We start from the raw sequence: 17830 nt of genomic DNA on the forward strand, positions 1-17830 counted from the left end.
CTGTCCTCTCCTTTTCTGTGTATTGATCATTGATTGAGTTTGAAGTATGTGTTTGATGATTACTTTGAATATTCTCTCCTATGAATGACGGTGTCTGTACTGTAATTTTTGAAGTGGTTCACATGCTTTAATTTAGATACAGATTTAAAACTTTATTGAGTCTGTGGTTATTTACATTGAAATAAAAGTATAGTTAATTTATGTCATTTTCACCATCAACTAGTTCAACTAATGGTCCATTGACCAAAGAAAAGAACTTTTTGATCGGTGAAAGGTTAGTTAGGAGTTTCAAAAAACTAATATTGAACACTGTGGAAATGTGTAAACTTGACCCCAGTGGTTTTACGTACTGTGAGTTTATGGGCCCAGGAGAGTATATGGTAGTGGAGTATCTGTTGTTGTTGAACCGCTCTATCAGTTTTCTGGTAGCAGTGTTATGGTTAATATTGACTAGTTTGGTGATATGTATTGATTATTGATGGTGAGGAGTGGCGACAATTGACGCACGGGCGACCTGGGCAGGATCCAGGAGAGTGGTACTGATTGTGTGTGCCTTTAGAGACCCGAACTTCAGTGGGGCACGTTCAGGGGGCCAAGCCTGCGCACATTTCACAATGGGCAAATCTGAGCCAAAGCAAGCGAAGCTCCAATTTGAAAACAAGAGACTAACCAGAACTACATATGGCTCAGGGGATCAGGGTGACACCATGGGTGCAACAGGCCTGGCGGAGGGGGCAGAAGATGACACGAGATCCATCCTCCTAGAGTTACGGGCAGGAATGAAAACTATTGATAGCAAGATAGATGCTCTAGCAACGGGACTCGACTTAGTAAAGAAGAAAGTTGAGAAGCATTATCACCGGCTTGACGTTCTCGAGAATCGGGTGTCGGATGAGCATGATGCACAGGGGGAAGTGCGTACACAGTTACTCCAGATGGAAAAGGTGCTGGAGGTGATCAGTGCCAAGAATGAGGATTTAGAAGCGCTTTCGCGCAGAAATAACGTTCTTATCCTTGGTCTTTCGGAAACAACACCCATAAACAAAATGGAGCCCTTCGTGGATGGACTGCTGCGCGAGCTGTTTGGGCCGGCCCTGTCAGCAGTGATGATAGTGGAGAGGGCACATCGCTCTCTAGGGCCACGGCCCAAGCCAGGTGCGCCTCCAAGACCAATTATTGCACGAATCCTAAACTACGCCGACAGGGACGCCATTTTGAGAGAAGCCAAAGTCAAAGAGCCAGTGGTGTATAAAGGAGACAAGCTATCATTCTTCCTTGATTATACACCTGTGGTGCAATCGGCGCATAGAGAGTTTGTGCCAGTGAAAAAGTTATTGAGAGAAATGGCTGTGCCCTATGCTATGCTGTATCCAGCTAAATTAAAGATCACACACGAGGAACAATCGCACTTTTTCACGGACGCAAAATCGGCACTGAAGTTCATGAAACACATCTGCAAGGCGAACCTAAGCAGCGGTCGGTTGAACTGTCGATGCTAGAATCGGGACTAGACGATATGGAATGAGGCCGAGGGAGATGCTTCGATGAAATACGGAACTGTCTGGGTGACTTGGGCTGGCTTGACACGGACACTGGTGAACTTTCTTTGAGAAGGGGCGGTTGGGAGGACACAGATCTGATAGTATTCTTCGAGAAGATGTTATTGTTCATTGGGGGAGCTCAGTTTCACTGTTGGTAGTATTTGTTTAGGAGACAAGCAGTGGGGCAATTAGTGATTCTGGCAACCGCATTTCGGTGCGTGTACACGTGCCGAGCCTCTCCCCGATTTGGGTGTTCCCCATATGGTACCTGGGGTGACAAGGAGCGAGGAGATGGGGATGGTGGTTGCTTGGTCCCCACCTGATTGGGAGGTTGGAGTGGGTGGCGGGTGGCGGGTGGGGAGGGATGGAGAGGGGAGCGCTGTTGTTGGTTATTTTTTTTTGCAGGCAATCCATGTTGTTTAGCTGTCGGTACAAGATAGTGCTGCTGTTAGGTACTGTTGTGCTTTGGGACCCTCAAGCGCTGGATAGATGGCGGTATCACACAAGCTTTACCCTACTAGATGGCAGGTAGCTGTAGGTTGTTAACCTGGAACGTGCGTGGTCTCAATTCTCCCAAAAAAGTTAGGCAGGTTCTGGCATCCCTGAATAGACACCTGATACACATTGCTCTACTGTAGGAAACACGTTTGACCAAATATACAGAACGGGAGGTGGCACGTAGGTGGGCGGGATTCCGTTTGGCCGCATCATATTCATCTTATGCACGAGGTGTGCTGATATTGATAAAAAAAGGGGTGCAGTTCACGCCGCTATACACCTACACAGATGATGACGGGAGATGTGCGATGGTGTGTGGTAAACTGCATGGTGTGCTGATATCTATTGTTAATATGTATGGACCGATCTTAGACGATCCGGCCTGTGTGGACTGCATCTGTGGAAAGTTGTGCGAGTGGCCGACATCTCCTGTGCTATGGGGGGATCTTAATACCTATCTTAATGTGACGTTAGACAAGTCTAGCCCCATCTCGCATAGGACCCCCAGGGTAGCTAGGAGCATAGTGAGTGCCATGGAGGAATTGGGCTATATGATGTCTGGAGAGAAAGGCACCCGAAGGTGAAAGAGTGTACACATGCTACGCCTGTATATGGCAACTGGTCATGATTGGACTATGGGCTGATTGGGGGAGAGGTGATGGACCGGGTGGCAGAGGTGACACCGATGGCTCGGACGTTATCGGATCACAGTCCGGTGGTACTGGAGGTAGCGGTCCCAGGGGCAGTAAGGCAGCCCTTCACATGGAGATGGCGCTCTGAAGCGCTTCTCGATCCAATATTTGAGTCAACTGTGAGAGAGGCTATAGTGCAGTATTTTGCCTTAAACAAAGGGACTGTAAAAGAGTCCTCTACACTGTGGGAAGCCTTCAAGGTCACAATCAGGGGAGTTTGCATAGGAACGGCGGCAGGCATCCTAAAGGACATACGCACACAGCTCCAACGTGTGGAAAATCAATTGCGCGTGTTAGAGAGAGAGTACTCGATCACACCGGAGGCGGAAACACTAGCTCGCATACAGGGACTGATCAGAGAGTATGAGGACTTAGCTGACACAGAGATAAAATATTTATCTAGGAGGTGTACAGCAAGACGCTATGGAGAGGCGGGAAGGCCGGGACGCACGCTAGCGCTCAAAATCAAGGAGAGGCTGGATCAGCCTCTGGTGGACAGGATAGTTGATGACTTGGGGGGCGAACACTATCGACCAGAGGAAATTGTGGAACAATTCCATAGCTTCTACGCAGAGCTTTATTAATCGCGCAGCTCTGCTACGGAACAGGACTTTGAGACATATCTAGATGGCATTGCCTGCGCCTGGCTCTCTGATGTGCAGAGAAAATACTTATGCTTACCCATAGATGAGCAAGATGTTAAGATGGCAATAGCGGCGTTGTCCAACGGTAAGGCGCCTGGCCCGGACGGGCTTACGGTTGAATTCTATAAGAAGTATGCCGACCTGCTTGCTCCGTACCTCCTGGAAATGTACGCTGAGGCATATGAGAGCGGTGAACTTCCTTCATCCCTAAGAGAGGCTCTGGTCATTACGCTCCTTAAAAAGGATAAGACACCGGAGAGCTGTGAGTCCTATTGTCCGCTATCACTTATTAATATTGAAGCCAAGATATTGGCGAAGATCTTGGCAACTAAGCTACAACCGCTTTTACAGGGACTGGTGCTGCCCGATCAGGCAGGCTTTGTTCCGGATAGATCCACTTCACACAATCTGCGCACAATTTTTTCAATGTTTCATGTTTTAGACCCTAGCTTATAGGCAGCAGCGGTGCTGCTGGACGCGGCTAAGGCGTTTGATTCAGTGGAGTGGCCCTATCTATATCGAGTGCTGCGGCGCATGGGCTTCCCCCCGCTTTTTGTACAGTGGATTAATGTGCTGTACACAGCACCGACTGCGAGAGTGCGGGTGGGTGGGCTGACTTCTGAGCCGTTTCGCATTGAGAGAGGCACCCGGCAGGGTTGTCCACTATCGCCATTGCTGTTTGCGATAGTCCTGGAGCTGCTGGCTTGTGTGATTCGACAGAGGCTCAGGGAAGCTGCAATTAATTTTAATCACAGACCGGTGGCAATATCATTGTATGCCGATGATATGGTTCTTAATGTGCGAGAGCTGGCCAAATTTTTAATGCAACTACTTCGAGAATATGTCCGAATCAGGTATATATCGGGACTCCACATTAATTGGGATAAGTCATACGTCATCCCGCTAACGGAGTGCACTCCTAAACCCAGTCTTGAGTTTCCACTGGTGTGGACAACTGATTCAATCAAATATCTGGGAGTCTGGATACACCGCGACCCAGTAGTTGTGGTCCGTGAGAATTATGGCAAGGCCTGCTCAAAATTGGAAGATTGCGTGGATGTTTGGATTAAACTGCCACTCTCATTGGCAGACCGGATTGCGTTAGTCAAGATGGTGGTGCTACCGAGGTTCCTATATCTCTTTGTGAATATTCCTGTAGTACTCACCAAGATTTTTTTCAAGAACCTTCGTAGTCAGCTGATTCGGTTAGTGTGGGGGGGCAAGGCAGCGAGAGTGCAGTGGTCGGTTCTTACGAAGGGATATGAGAGGGGAGGTTTTGCTTCTCCAGACTTCTATGCGTACTACCTGAGCGCGCAGGCCCAGTATACTTATTATTGGTACAGGCCGCTCGCTTTTACTCCTCATGTTGCAGTTGAGGAGGGTGATGCGGTTCCGATCCCGCTTCATAGTATTATTACCCATAATGCACGTGGCACTCCCAAATTGGAAATTAATGCGGTTGACACCACGATTGCGGCCTGGGGCAATATAGGGCACCTAGCGCGGAAGCTGCCGCTCTATGCATCACTTATGCATTTAGAACATCACCCCGCGCTGTCGGTTATGCATGAGGCCCCTTCTATGAGATTGCTGTGGGAAGCCGGATTTGAGCATGTGCGTGATATTTATCTGCAGGGACTGCTCATAGAACCAGTGGCGCTGCACTATATTAGCAACCGGTCGCTCCTTTTCCGGTTTGCGTTGCATCGACTGAGACATGCGGTCCGGACACATCACCCCACGTGCCCACAGGAACCCCGTGAGCTAACGTCCTTGCAGTTTGTGATTTCCACACCCGCTGATAAAAAATTGGTATCCAGATTATACAGGATGATTAAGGATGAAACTGTTGAGGTGCCAGATAAAAGTTGGAAAAGGTGGAATGACTGTTTGCCAAGTCCCATTACGGAAGAGAACTAGATACACATTTGTGCTATGACAGGGACTCTTACTATGAATGGTAACCTTCGGATCATTCATTTTAAATGTATTCATCAGGTTTATCATACTCCAGTGCGGCTATTTCAATATGGGTTGAGAGAGAATGCCTGTTGTGTCAGATGTGGACAAGATGGCGCAGATTTTATGCATCTGGCGTGGAGTTGTCGAAAGGTGGGTGAGTTTTGGAGCACTGTGGTGAGCAGTCTGCGGGAGATGGTTGCAGTAGATGTGCAATGCACTCCGTTGGTGTGTTTGCTTTGCTGTGTCCCGCATCTTCGTGGAGTGATTGGTACCTTCGTAAGATTAGCATTGCTGCTGGCGGCGTGAAGGGTGGCTGTCACATGGGGTGGCAGATCTAAACCTACACTTAAAGTTTGGTTGTCAGACCTAGTGTACTGTAGAGACAACATTAATACCTATGTGGGGGAGTTGCCAGTCAGGTCGTGGCTGAGAGACATTTGTGAACCATTGAGATTGTATCTAATTAGTGAATCGGCGTGATGCGTTACATGTGCAAATGCTGGGGGGAGAGGTACACGTACGGCTATAGTGCCAGCGAGAGGGGGTGGATTAGCTTTTGTCTGGTCGGACTGGAAGAAAGACCGGTGGCTGTAGCACAGATGCAGAACTTTTTAAAGATTGCCTTCTCTTTCTTATTTCTTCTTTCTTCTTTTCTCTTCTTTCTTCTTTTCTCTTCTCTTTTCCTTAAATTGATTATTTGAGTATGTTATTCTTTTATTGTTTAATGCCATGAGATTGCTGATCTCACTACTGTTACAAAGCTATGTAGTGCTACAGGATTTGACTGTTGATTGATGTATATGACTATAAAATGGGAAGGGACAAAACTTTGCTTGATTTTAGTAATTCTTCTTTTTCTTTTGCTTTAACTCTCGTATTATATAATTGTATATTGCATATGATGTACAGATGGAGTGTCATTATATTTTGTTTATTTCAATAAAAAATATTTAAAAAAAATAAAAACAATGTATTGATTATTGATTTATGTTTAACAAAAGAGTTAGCGTCTTGTTTTATGTTGTCTAGAAATCCCGGGGAAATTAATAACGGGTGGTGACAGAAGCCACACTGCAGTGAGGTTACTCGTCTGTTGGAATAAATACAGATAAGCTACGTAGGGCTGGCAGTATTAAACTAGGGAATATTTTGTATAAAAGCAGAGTGTGTGAGATAGCAGAGGGTTTGCTGGTGAATCTTTGGTCTTATTTCCCAGTAGGGGTAACACTTAATGAGTAACAGGTTCTCCCGAGCTTGAATGAAGAGTAAACAGGGCTTTTACTGGCAGCAGAAGAGGAGAAAATCTGAGACTCCCGAATAAGTCAAAAATCTATCCTTTGTTTAGTGGAACAGGCAGAGTAGCGAATATTTTTATGTTGTTACTAACGGATTTAATTTTAAGAAAAGTAAAGAAATACGTTTTCACATTACCTTGTGAAGGGAGGGTCAGTCGACAGAGTTGTACTGACATCACAGAGAGTCGCACTGGGATTGGTTATAACAGTAGGTGGTGAGACAGAAGCAGATTGTAAAGGAGGGGTCAGTAGTAAGGAGTAATACTGACGTCACAAAAGGCCGCGCTGGCTTTGGTCAGACCACGAGCATGAGCCTGAGTCTGATTGGTCAATAGTTAGAAGCTGCGCTAGTATTGGTTAAACAAACTGCGCAAGCCTGAGCTTTAATTGGTTATTAGATAAACGCTTTGTTAGTATTGGTTAAGAAGAAATTGTATGTTGGATTCTGATTTGACTGCTGGTGTGAGTCCCACAGATAGCAGAGTTCAAGGGTTTGTGGAATATTCTTTCATGTATCGCTCATCTAGAATATATGGAGAAAAGAGAAAAATGTCACTAATAAAGAAAATTAAGAATTTCTTTAAGAAAGATAAGCCTGTGTTGGCTAGAGAGGGAATTCCTATTCCGCCACCAAAAACACCTGCGTCCTTTATGATGATGGAAAGAGGATATCATACTTGTGTATGGTTGGAGAATTGTATGGAATATACAAAAGGTGATGGAGTTCTAACTTTTCCAGAACATGGTACGTTAATGGGAGAATTCTTCAGAATTTGAGGATGAGAATGAATGATTTAGAACTGAGACCTAGGTTAACTCAGTATGAGGCTTTGGAAGAGTGGGAAACTGAGTCATTTGAACAAGAGAAATGCAGAGGTGAGAGATATAAAGGATTTTTTCCCAGATATTTGCATGTGTCACGCGAAGGTCAGATGAAGCAATGGAGAAGGGCTATGGAATCAGAAGGTTTATATTCAGTGTTAATGGCTGAGGATCAGTCGGGAAGCAAGTGTAAGGAGAAAACAAATCATATGAATGTGACAGGATATGGTGAATCAGATGATGAATTGTTGGAGGATATTTTAACTAAAAACTCTCCACCCTACCAAGAAGGACCCAGTAGAATCACCCCAAGTGCACCAGTAATGGGGACACCCTTAATTCCCCAAATGTACATGATACATCAGTTAATAGGGTGGTTCAAGATAAAGAAAGAGAAGCATTGAATAGAGGTAGAGAGGAGACGGTACAGACAATAAGTCAATTGCATTTAAATACTGAAGCTTTGACAGTACCAGTGACTATAGGTCCTGTTAATCCCATTATATAGAGATAAAAAAAAGTTGCCCAAAACCTCAAGCTGTAACAATTCCTTTGAGTAATTCCAGAAAAGAGGTAGTAATATCTGATGATCAGGCTAGTGAGTGCAATTCAGTAATTTCCTTAATGGACCTTTCAATAAGGGAACCTTTAACTGAAACTCCGAAAAGAGTCACACCCAGAAATTCCAAAGAAAAAGGGTATATGGTCCCTTTAGGAATTAGAGGCTCAACTGCAGTCACTCCAGAAGACTTGGAAAGATGGGCACAGGAATATTGAAAAACAAAGCTCAACACCAAAGATTTGAGATATTTCAGATTGAAAGTGGAATTAGAAGAGATGATAGCTGGAAATGTGGTAATAGAAAAGCTGAACCTTTAAAATGATGAGGAGTTGTTGTTTATATGTAGGAGTATAGCCAAACATGCAAAATTGTTTCATGAGAGATTGCCAGAGGTTGCTTCAGAGATTGGAATGGATATATGGAGATCAAAATGATTCCAGAAACCATATAAAGTAGACTTTACTGATAAGGATTTGTAGAATTTGAATGTGTTTGGTAAAAGACTGCAGATAAAAGAGTTAATTAACATTTTGCAGAAGTGGGGAGACATTGACAAGTGGAGGACTAGGTGGACAAGAAAGAAGGAGGAAGCACAAGCAAAGGAAACATCATCTGCATTTTTACTAAAAGAATCAGAAAAGGCAGAGAGTTTATGTCCCATGAGAGAGGTTCCTGGTAGTGGCTTTGTTCATGTTCCATGGAGCAGACAAGATATTTTGTCATTTACAAATGATTTCCCTAGGTTAAGAGAGAAACCCGTTGAATGGTACAAAAAGGTTGAAAGATTTGTGAAAGTTTCGAAGGTTCTATTGAAGGATCTGGATGGTCTGTTTGATATTGTGGCACCTGCTGACTTATGGACAGAGTGTAAGATCACAGTTGATTGGCCAAGTGAGGAGTATGCTAGAGACTCAAAGACAGAAGCACCCTCAGAGGAGGTGATGGAGAAATATAACCAAGTAATTACTTTTCTGAAAGGGAAAATCCCTCTTAAAGAAACAGATTGGCTAAAGATAGATAGAACAACTAAGGAGCCAAATGAGTCTGTACATGCAGATTATGAGCGGTTATTGCAAGTGTTGAAACAGTATAGTGGCTCTAAGGACATTGGAGATAAGGATATGGGACATTTTGTGTATCGGTTTGTGTATGGTTTGAAACCGGAGATTAGTCAGATGATTCAGCAGCACATGTTGTGCTGGCAAAGCAAGATGATTGATGAGATTTTGAAGTACGCCAAGTATTGTGGAGATGACATTGAGGCAAGGCGTAGAAAACTAAAAGAGAAAATGATGTGGGCACAAGTGAAATTAGCAGAACAGCAGGAAAATAAATTAAATACCCAGACTGATAATCAGGTGAAAGAGCATAATCAGAATGATCAAGTGGTGAATGGTGATAGAGTAAGATGCCGAGTGAATAGAGAGGATGCACAGAAGAAGTTTCCTTGTCATGCGTGCGGAAAGCATTGAACAAGTGTAAGAATATTCAGAATAATAATGGGCCAAACCAAAATTTAAATCCACAGATGCAGAATGAAGTGATTATGAATCAGCCGCAGCAGGTAGTTACTCCACAGTATCAGGTGCCACCAGCTTCTATGCCAAACTTTGTGAACCCTCAAAATTACAGTGCGGATGCCAGATTTCAAGGAGGAAATGGTAAGAAAAAGTCTGTGGTTAAATAATATTTTTTACAGAATGATAATGACGAAGCGGACTATGTGCAGTGACGGTGCCTGGGGGGAGGGAGAGAAGTGCGTGTTTGGTGCATCCTTGCAGGTAGATCAGTCAGGCCCATTTATTGATGGGAAAGTGGGAGGTAGTGATATCACTTTTCTATTGGATACTGGTGCTACCCAATCTAATGTGAGAACAGCAGACATCCCAAACCTACCCCTCTAGGGAGAGTCCATCCAAGTTGTAGGAGTGTCGCATCAACAGATTAGAACCCCACTCACAAAACCAATGGAGGTATGTATTGGAAATTTTAAAGACATGCATCTGCTTGTAATTTATGATTCCAGTGCAGTAAATCTGTTGGGAAGAGATCTATTGTGCAAAATGAATTGCACAAACTACTGTATACACCAGATGGTGTTGCTTTCCAAACCCCTGATGAAGAAGTTGTTTATCAAATGATGTTAGCTAAGCAAGGTACTTAGGTAGATGAGATGTTTTTATTGATAACCAAAAGTGAATTACCATAAGAATTGGGAAGCACAGTAAATTGAGAAGTGTGGGATTTTACAGGAAAAAATATTGGGCTGATGTCAAATGTAGATCCAGTGAAAGTGACGGTGAAAGAGGGTGCCGTTTATCCAAACACCCAACAGTACAAAATGAGTCCAGAAGTGAAAGCAGGAATTGCTCCAGAAAGTGACCGAATGATTTAACAAAGAATTTTAAAAGAAATAATGGGTAGTCCTTGTAATTCGCCAATAATGGGACTTAAAAAGCCTAGTGGAAAATACAAGATAGTGCAGGATTTGAGAAAGATTAATAAAATTGTAGTGCCATGTTGCCCAGTGGTGCCAAATCCAGCAGTGATCCTTTATCGTATTCCCTGGAATGCAGGCTGGTTTACAGTAATTGATTTTTGCCAAGCCTTTTTCTCTATTCCTTTGCACCCAGACAGTCAATATTTGTTTGCCGTTAAATTCCTCAAGGGTATGCAGAGAGTCCCTCAATTTTGTTAATGAAATCCTGAAAAGCATCTAGAAACATTGGTCATGTCCAAAAACTCATTTCTGGTTCAGTACATTGATGACCTACTGGTGGCATCAAAAACACAAGAAGGTTGTGTTACTGACACAATTGCATTACTGAACCATTTGGCCGAAGGAGGATACAAGGTGTCTCCAGAGAAATTGCAGTTTTGCCAAGAAGCATTTAGATATTTGTGGTTCAAAATAGAAAGAGGAGTTAGAAAAGTAAAACCAGAAAGAATAAAAATAATAAAGCAAGTGCAATTACCCCAGACACAAAAAGAGGTGAGAATGTTTCTCAGAGTAGTTGGGTACTGTAAGCAGTGGATCATTGGATTTTCCCTGCTGGCAAAACCATTAGTTCATTTAACACAGAAAAGGGAAAAGGATCCGATTGTCTGGAATGAAGATTGCGTGGAAGCGTTTGTGAAATTTCGAAATTGTCTGTGTGAGGCCCCTGCCTTAAGCATGCCTGATTATACAAAATAATTAGCGCTGTCTGTTGTGAGAGAGAAGATTGTGCACTTTCAGTTTTGACACAAAGACATGGATTAAGCCGACGTCCAGAAGCAAATTTTTCTGCTACTTTGGAATATGTAGCTTCAGCGTTACCCGGCTGCTTAAAAGCAGTAGCTGCTAACTGTATGAGTCTGGAGCAAAGTGAGTCGATTGTGATGGGATATCCAGTGAAAGTTCATGTCCAGCATTCAATTGAGATTCTTTTGACAAGAACTCGGACACAGCGCCTTACCCCTACTCGGATGACTAAGTATGAAAGAGTGATTCTGGGAGCAGAGAATGTGACAGTAATAAGATGCACAATAATGAATCCTGCCACATTATTGCCAGACCCATGTTGTGAAGAGGTGAAAGATGAAGTGGATCATCATTGTCTGGATGTGACTGAAATGTGTACTAAGCCCTGTCCCGACATCAAATAAGTGCCATTGAAAGAACCAGATCATCAACTATTTGTAGATGGCTTATGCATGAGAACAGAAGGAGGAGGACTTAGTACAGCCTATGCTGAATGTAAAATGACAGAGGTCATTTAGGCATCCTGTTTACCTGGAGTCAAGTCTGCAAAAGGTGCCAAATTGGTGGCCTTAACAAAGGCATGCAAAATTGGGAAAAATTGGAAAATAACCATATTTACGGATAGTCAATATGGTTTCGGGGCTGTGCATGACTTTGGCCAACTATGGATGCAGAGGGGATATCTGACTTCTTTAGGATCTCCTATAAGAAACAGTAAAAATGTAAAAGAGCTGTTGGACGCAATACAATTGCCAGAAGAAAAAGCAGTGGTCAAGTGTGCTGCTCACCCGACAGGAAATTACTATGTAGCGGCAGGAAGCAGATATGCAGACCAAAATGCTCACTATTGTGCAAGACATAACATGGCACTTAACAGAAAGATTGAAACAAGTGAACTCAGCTGCCAACGTATGTATCTCTCAGCTCTGGAAACATTGGATGAGGTTAGACAGTTGCAGGATGTAGTTGAGGCAAAAGAAAAGGAACTCTGGATAAAGTCAGGATGTGAAAGAAGGACAGAAGATGATGTATGGAAATACACCGATGGCAGACCAGTGATGCCAGGCTGCTTACTTTTTCAAATGGCAAGAGTATACCATGGAACAACACATATTGGCAGGGATTCAATGATTAGACTATTCAGACAGAGGTGGTACAATCCAAAGTTTAGGGTAGTCGCAGAGAGCCTTTGCCAAAGTTGCTTAATTTGTCAGCAATTAAATCGAGGTAGAAAGACAGTGGTCAGTTGGGGAAAAATTGGAAAGGCAGAAGGACCATTCACGAGATTACAGTTATACTTAATTGAGTTGCCACCGTGCAATGGATTGAAATATGTACTTGTCATAGTGTGTCTGTTCTCAAGATGGGTAAAGGCATACCCCACAAGTAGAAATGACAGTCTCACAGTTGCTAAATTACTGTGAGGGAGTTGATACCTCGTTTCAGTTTTCCAGTCACTTTGGAAACAGACAGAGGACCTCATTTTAATAATGAAATAATTTGATTAATCTGTGAAGCATTCAAAATTGAACAAAAACTGCACTGTGCATACCGTCCAGAGGCTTCTGGAGTGGTTGAGCAACTAAATGGCACAATCAAGTCAAGGTTAGGAAAAGTATGTGCATCTACATCACTGAAATGGCCAGATGCATTGCCTCTTGTGTTGATGGGACTCCCAAATATTCCTGACAGAAAAACAGGATTGATTCCACATGAGATACTCATGGGAAGAGCAATGATACAAGCATTTATCCCTGGTCATAAATTGATGAATATAACTGATAATTTGGTATTGACTATTGCAAAGGATAGGCTGACCTAGTGCGTTCTATCTCTCACCAGGTTGGCAGCCAACGCAGGTGCATGATTTGAATCCCGGAGACTGGGTAGTAGTGATGAAACACGCCAGAAAGTCGTGAAACTTAGATGTAGTCTTCCAGAGCTTCCTAGTGGAAAGAATATGAATCCAGTACTTAGTAGTCAAGATGCACACTTCATGGGTGAATTTTTCTTAACGAGAAAATCAATAGATATGGTCAAGGCACACAAGAATAATTTAACATGTATATTATGTGAAGAAGAGAAAGTGTTTTTGAATTTAGTAGAGGGAAGGAGAAAGGATTTTCAAACGAAAGCTGCAGAACAGAAACCCCATGTACCACCATGAGCTGGGAAAGAGAGAAATTATGGAACTAGCGATGTCCCTGGACCATAGATAAAAGACAGATTATAATAACGTATTTATTGGTTCCAGTGAATGTGAACATAACTTCCTAATTTTGGGAAGTTGAGGACTAGAAGGGGTAACTGATCCAGTATTTCCTGGGGTATACTACGTGTGTGGGAATAATGCTTATTATAAGTTGCCTGCACGGTGGTACGGAAGCTCCTATTTTGGGACAGTATTTTCGCAAATTTATCATGTAAAATGAATCACTGGAAACAATGAAAAAACTAATGGATTAACACAGAGAAAGAGCTAGTTTTCTCAGGAATAGTAGGTGATATATTTGGTGCATTGATACCTTCAGTGGGAGTCATTCTGAATTCACTTAGAATTTGTAAATTGTCAACAGTAGTTGATCGTCTTTCGACTGATACTGCTGGGGGTTTCTTGATGATTAATGCAGAAATGGTTGCAATTAGGTCTATGGTTTTACAAAATCAACCCGCACTTGATATTTTATTAGCAAAAGGGGATGGAGTCTGTAAAATGCTGAAAATTAAACATTGTTGCACTTGCATTCCTGACAAAAGTAAGGAAATTAGAGGGTATATTTAGAATATTACAAAACGTCAAGAAGTTTGAAACCACTGGATTTTGACAGTGTATGGAAGAGACTAACAAAAAGTATTTCCTCAATAGGGACTTGGTTTTCTGATTAAGGGAAAAGCATTTTAGGTCAAATAATTCTTCCAGTAGTCGGTATAGCGATAATAGTTCTAACAATAATGATTTAGTGTAAATGTTTCAGAAACAAAGGGAAAAGAAGGAGATATGAAGTGAATAGGAAAGGAAAGAAAAGAAAGAGGGAATACGAGGATATACAAATGGAGGAAATGAAAGGGAGGATATGCAAAAAGAGTTAGAAAACAAAGATGAAAATAAGAAAGTAGAAGAGAAGAATGAAAATGAGAAATGCTGAAAGTTGGCATCTGGTTAGGGATGGGTAATTTTGTGATGGCTCAAAATGCCATCAGAGAGGGGATTGATGGATCAAGGACTCGTAGAAAAGAGACTTGCTCGGATGCAATCCGCTCCTTTAACTTACTAACAAGTTATTAAAATTGTTATGTGTAAAACTAATGCACACCACATGAATACGCGGGTTAGTGAAGCTTGCTTATGTGTTCACTAACGCGAATAAAATTATCGAAGGACTAAAACTGCTTTATATGGGAAATCTTTACTGCGCATGCGCCATCTCCATCTACGCAGTATGACGAGCTATCTCTTGGAGGGAAATTCTTGCACATGAGCAGAAGGCACTAAAATGGAGTCTTGAAGACTCATGTGAATGGCATCTGCTTGCTTGAAATGAAAACAAGCTATTTACTGATGCTAATGCGGGAAAGTAATAATAAGTAAAGGGGAGTAGAGCAGAGGTGGGTGGTATACAGTGTGACCACTTTATTCGTGAATCTAATATCTGTCTTTCTGACTTCATCACTAGTGCACATTTGGGCCTTTTATGTATAACTGAAGTAAGCTGAGTCACATGACGACTGCGCATGTCCACTGAAAGGTAACCCAGAATGATGACTTGGATGTTGAACAGGAGCCCAGGTCGCAAAGTGTTCTACCCTGGGAACGGATGGTGAAAAGTTCAACGATGTGGATACAGATTCAGAGTGTTACTCAAAAGTTTGCATATAGAATATATTTGATCAAAAAGAGGCTAACATGCACTGTATATCTACATTCTGCCCAAAAAACTGTACCTTGAATATATGATTCGGAAAGCGTTACGTATTGCTCTGGTCAAAGAGGAGTTTCAATTATATTCATTAATAAATCACTTAGAGTTAAATGATCCAAATCAGATTGCCATTAGGCTGTTGGGGTCATTATCGACATTGCTAAATTAGCATGAGCTCTGCTGCCATGAAGTGCTAAAAGAAATTCAGTATGTTATTGGTGGCCCATCCTCTTTGAATGCAGCATTATTACAATAATTCTCAAAAAAGATAAAGATCCTAGAGAGTGTAGCTCGCATCGGCCTTTATCACGTCTTAATGCGGATTAAAAAATATTCATCAAGCTCTTGGCTAATCGAGATAATAAGATTATCTCTCAGTTTACATCACAAGAACAACAAAGCTTTATTCCAGGGAAGGACAGGGCCTCAAATACACATTCAATTACCACACTAATAGATAAGGCGGAGACTCTCGCAGAACCTCTTAATATTATTTTACTTGAAGCTTAGAATGCATTCGATTGTGTGTCCTCAAATATTTCTCTGGGAACTACTTGTGCAGTGTAATATCAGTCCTATATTCATTAACCTGCCCAAAGCTATATATTAAGCTCCTAGGGTTCAGATCAGTATACAGCAATAGTTAATTCTCTTTATTTCTATTTGGCGAGGCCCTCAGCAAGGTTGCTGACTCTCCCCTGATTGATATGCCTTATACATAGAGCCATATAAATTAGACTCTTATGGAGAAACATCCCCAGTAACCCGTACTTATATCTTTCTTCACCCCTGGCTGTCTATGCATACGATATATTAATATTTTTAACTGTTCCGATACTATAATCAAGATTGCTGAACAAACTGGAATAGATTTTGGTCATGTCTTGGAACATAAAATAAATGCTCACAAAACACAACCTATTTCAGCGTGTAGAGCGAGAAGTGGAGATCCCCGAGTGACAACCCAAGCTATGTATTTGGGTATTATTTTGGCTCATACTAACAACCCATCTTATGAATATAATAATACTTCACAATTACAACAGATTAGGTTACTACTGGATAAGTGGATGCATTTGCCCATATCCCTAATTGGTCGAGTCAATCTATTCGAAATGAAAATTCTTCCCAATATTAAGTATCTTTTCCGTGCTCGACCCTTCTATATCCCCCATAGATATTTTAAGTTGCTAAACTCTATGGTAATAAGATTCATATGGAAGGGGAAGAAAGAGCGGAGATCACTAAACCTCTAAAACTCCCAATAACTAAACACTTCCAGATTGGCACCTGTATTGTTCGGCTAGCATGGCTAACCCCATATGAATGCTATATGACACCTATCCATATAACTGGCTTCACGACATCTCAATTACGAAGGATCCTGGCATCAGTAGGAGCAAATTCAAAAGGGGAATATTTTTCAAGAGGGTTAGCTTAAAGACTATGATAGTCCTTGAAAAGACCTGGACCAATGTGAGGGTTTTTTTGAGAATCCTGCTAGTAGAGACCTAAATGTTGTTTTTAGACAACCCCAATATACCTGAATGCTTTACTTCCCATTATTTTGGTACTTGGTGCCAACTGGAAGTTAAACGCCTAGGTGATTTGTTAGATGATTTTTGGGTCAAGGCATTTTCAAGCCTACATGCAGAATTCACTGTATATCATAATGATTTCTTTAAATACCTTCAAATTTGGACCTCCTTACTGAGTGGGATTATCGGTATTACGGGCCCGCTGGCCGAGCCTGAATTTGCACAATTGAATTTTGGTAACCATCCATTAACTATCTAGGATAGGAACACTTGTTTGATTCAGTACTTTCAATGGAATTTGGGATTATGGGCTGACAAGTGGACCACTAGCTTAAACAAGATGGTTACAGAAAAAGAACTGACTAGTACTCATGCACGTTTTTTGCAGAGTTATCACTCCTACTAGCCAGAGAGGTCAGACTTACCGCACTTTGTTCGATTTTTATTTTAGCCTTCTAAACTGTATACATGCTATAACCGACCTTATAGCTGGCCACAAGGCTTAGTGGTTGTGGCTGATTATGTTCACATGTTTGCCACATACTACAAACATATGCCATTCTGGTCTTCAGTTCAGCTTCAGATATCCAATATACAACCTATTGTATTGATATTTACTCTGAAAATGGTGCTTGTGGGCTTAAGGTCTACTGACTGGGTCTTCTACAGCTTGACTATTGCTAGACTAATGTTTGCAAGGAAATGCAAATCTGCCTCTCTTCCAAAGTATGCAAAATGGTGAAAGGAAATAATGGAGGCACATGAATTGGAACTCCACATAGCTGAGGTTAGAGGATCTACTATGAAATATCGTGTCTGGAAGAATAGGAGAGATTATTTGGGCCTGATTAGATATTTTTGACCTTTGTGATGAATACATTCTCGGATGATGCACTTTTGTACTGCAAACTGTAATGATTTATAAAATATAATTATTTTGCCTTATTTTATCCAATCTGCTGATTCCAGTGATTGAGTTACGTATTTCAGTGTTTGCATTCTCAATCAAAATTAAAAAATATTTTTAAAAAGTGATGCATAGAAAGACTGGATTTAGCCTGATGTTCCTGGCTTGCATATAGCTCCTATATAGAAAACCACTGGCCAGAGTT

The 17830-nt window shown here is 41.9% G+C and overlaps 1 protein-coding gene across 2 annotated transcripts in view; it reads left to right on the forward strand.

Moving 5' to 3' along the window:
* LOC144791737 (phospholipid scramblase family member 5-like) overlaps positions 1–17830 on the forward strand; it is a 217144-nt gene that overhangs the window by 79996 nt on the left and 119318 nt on the right. Inside the window, exon 2 of one of the 2 annotated variants that reach the window (XM_078666505.1) lies at positions 9545–9677. The exons of the other annotated variant lie outside the window; for it this stretch is intronic. Coding sequence (XP_078522631.1) covers positions 9654–9677 — 24 coding nt within the window. The 5' untranslated portion in view covers positions 9545–9653. The remainder of the gene's footprint in view (positions 1–9544; positions 9678–17830) is intronic. 2 annotated transcript variants of the gene reach the window in all.

Source organism: Lissotriton helveticus, chromosome 11 (genome assembly GCF_964261635.1).
Source record: "Lissotriton helveticus chromosome 11, aLisHel1.1, whole genome shotgun sequence".
NCBI classification, from domain to species: domain Eukaryota; kingdom Metazoa; phylum Chordata; class Amphibia; order Caudata; family Salamandridae; genus Lissotriton; species Lissotriton helveticus.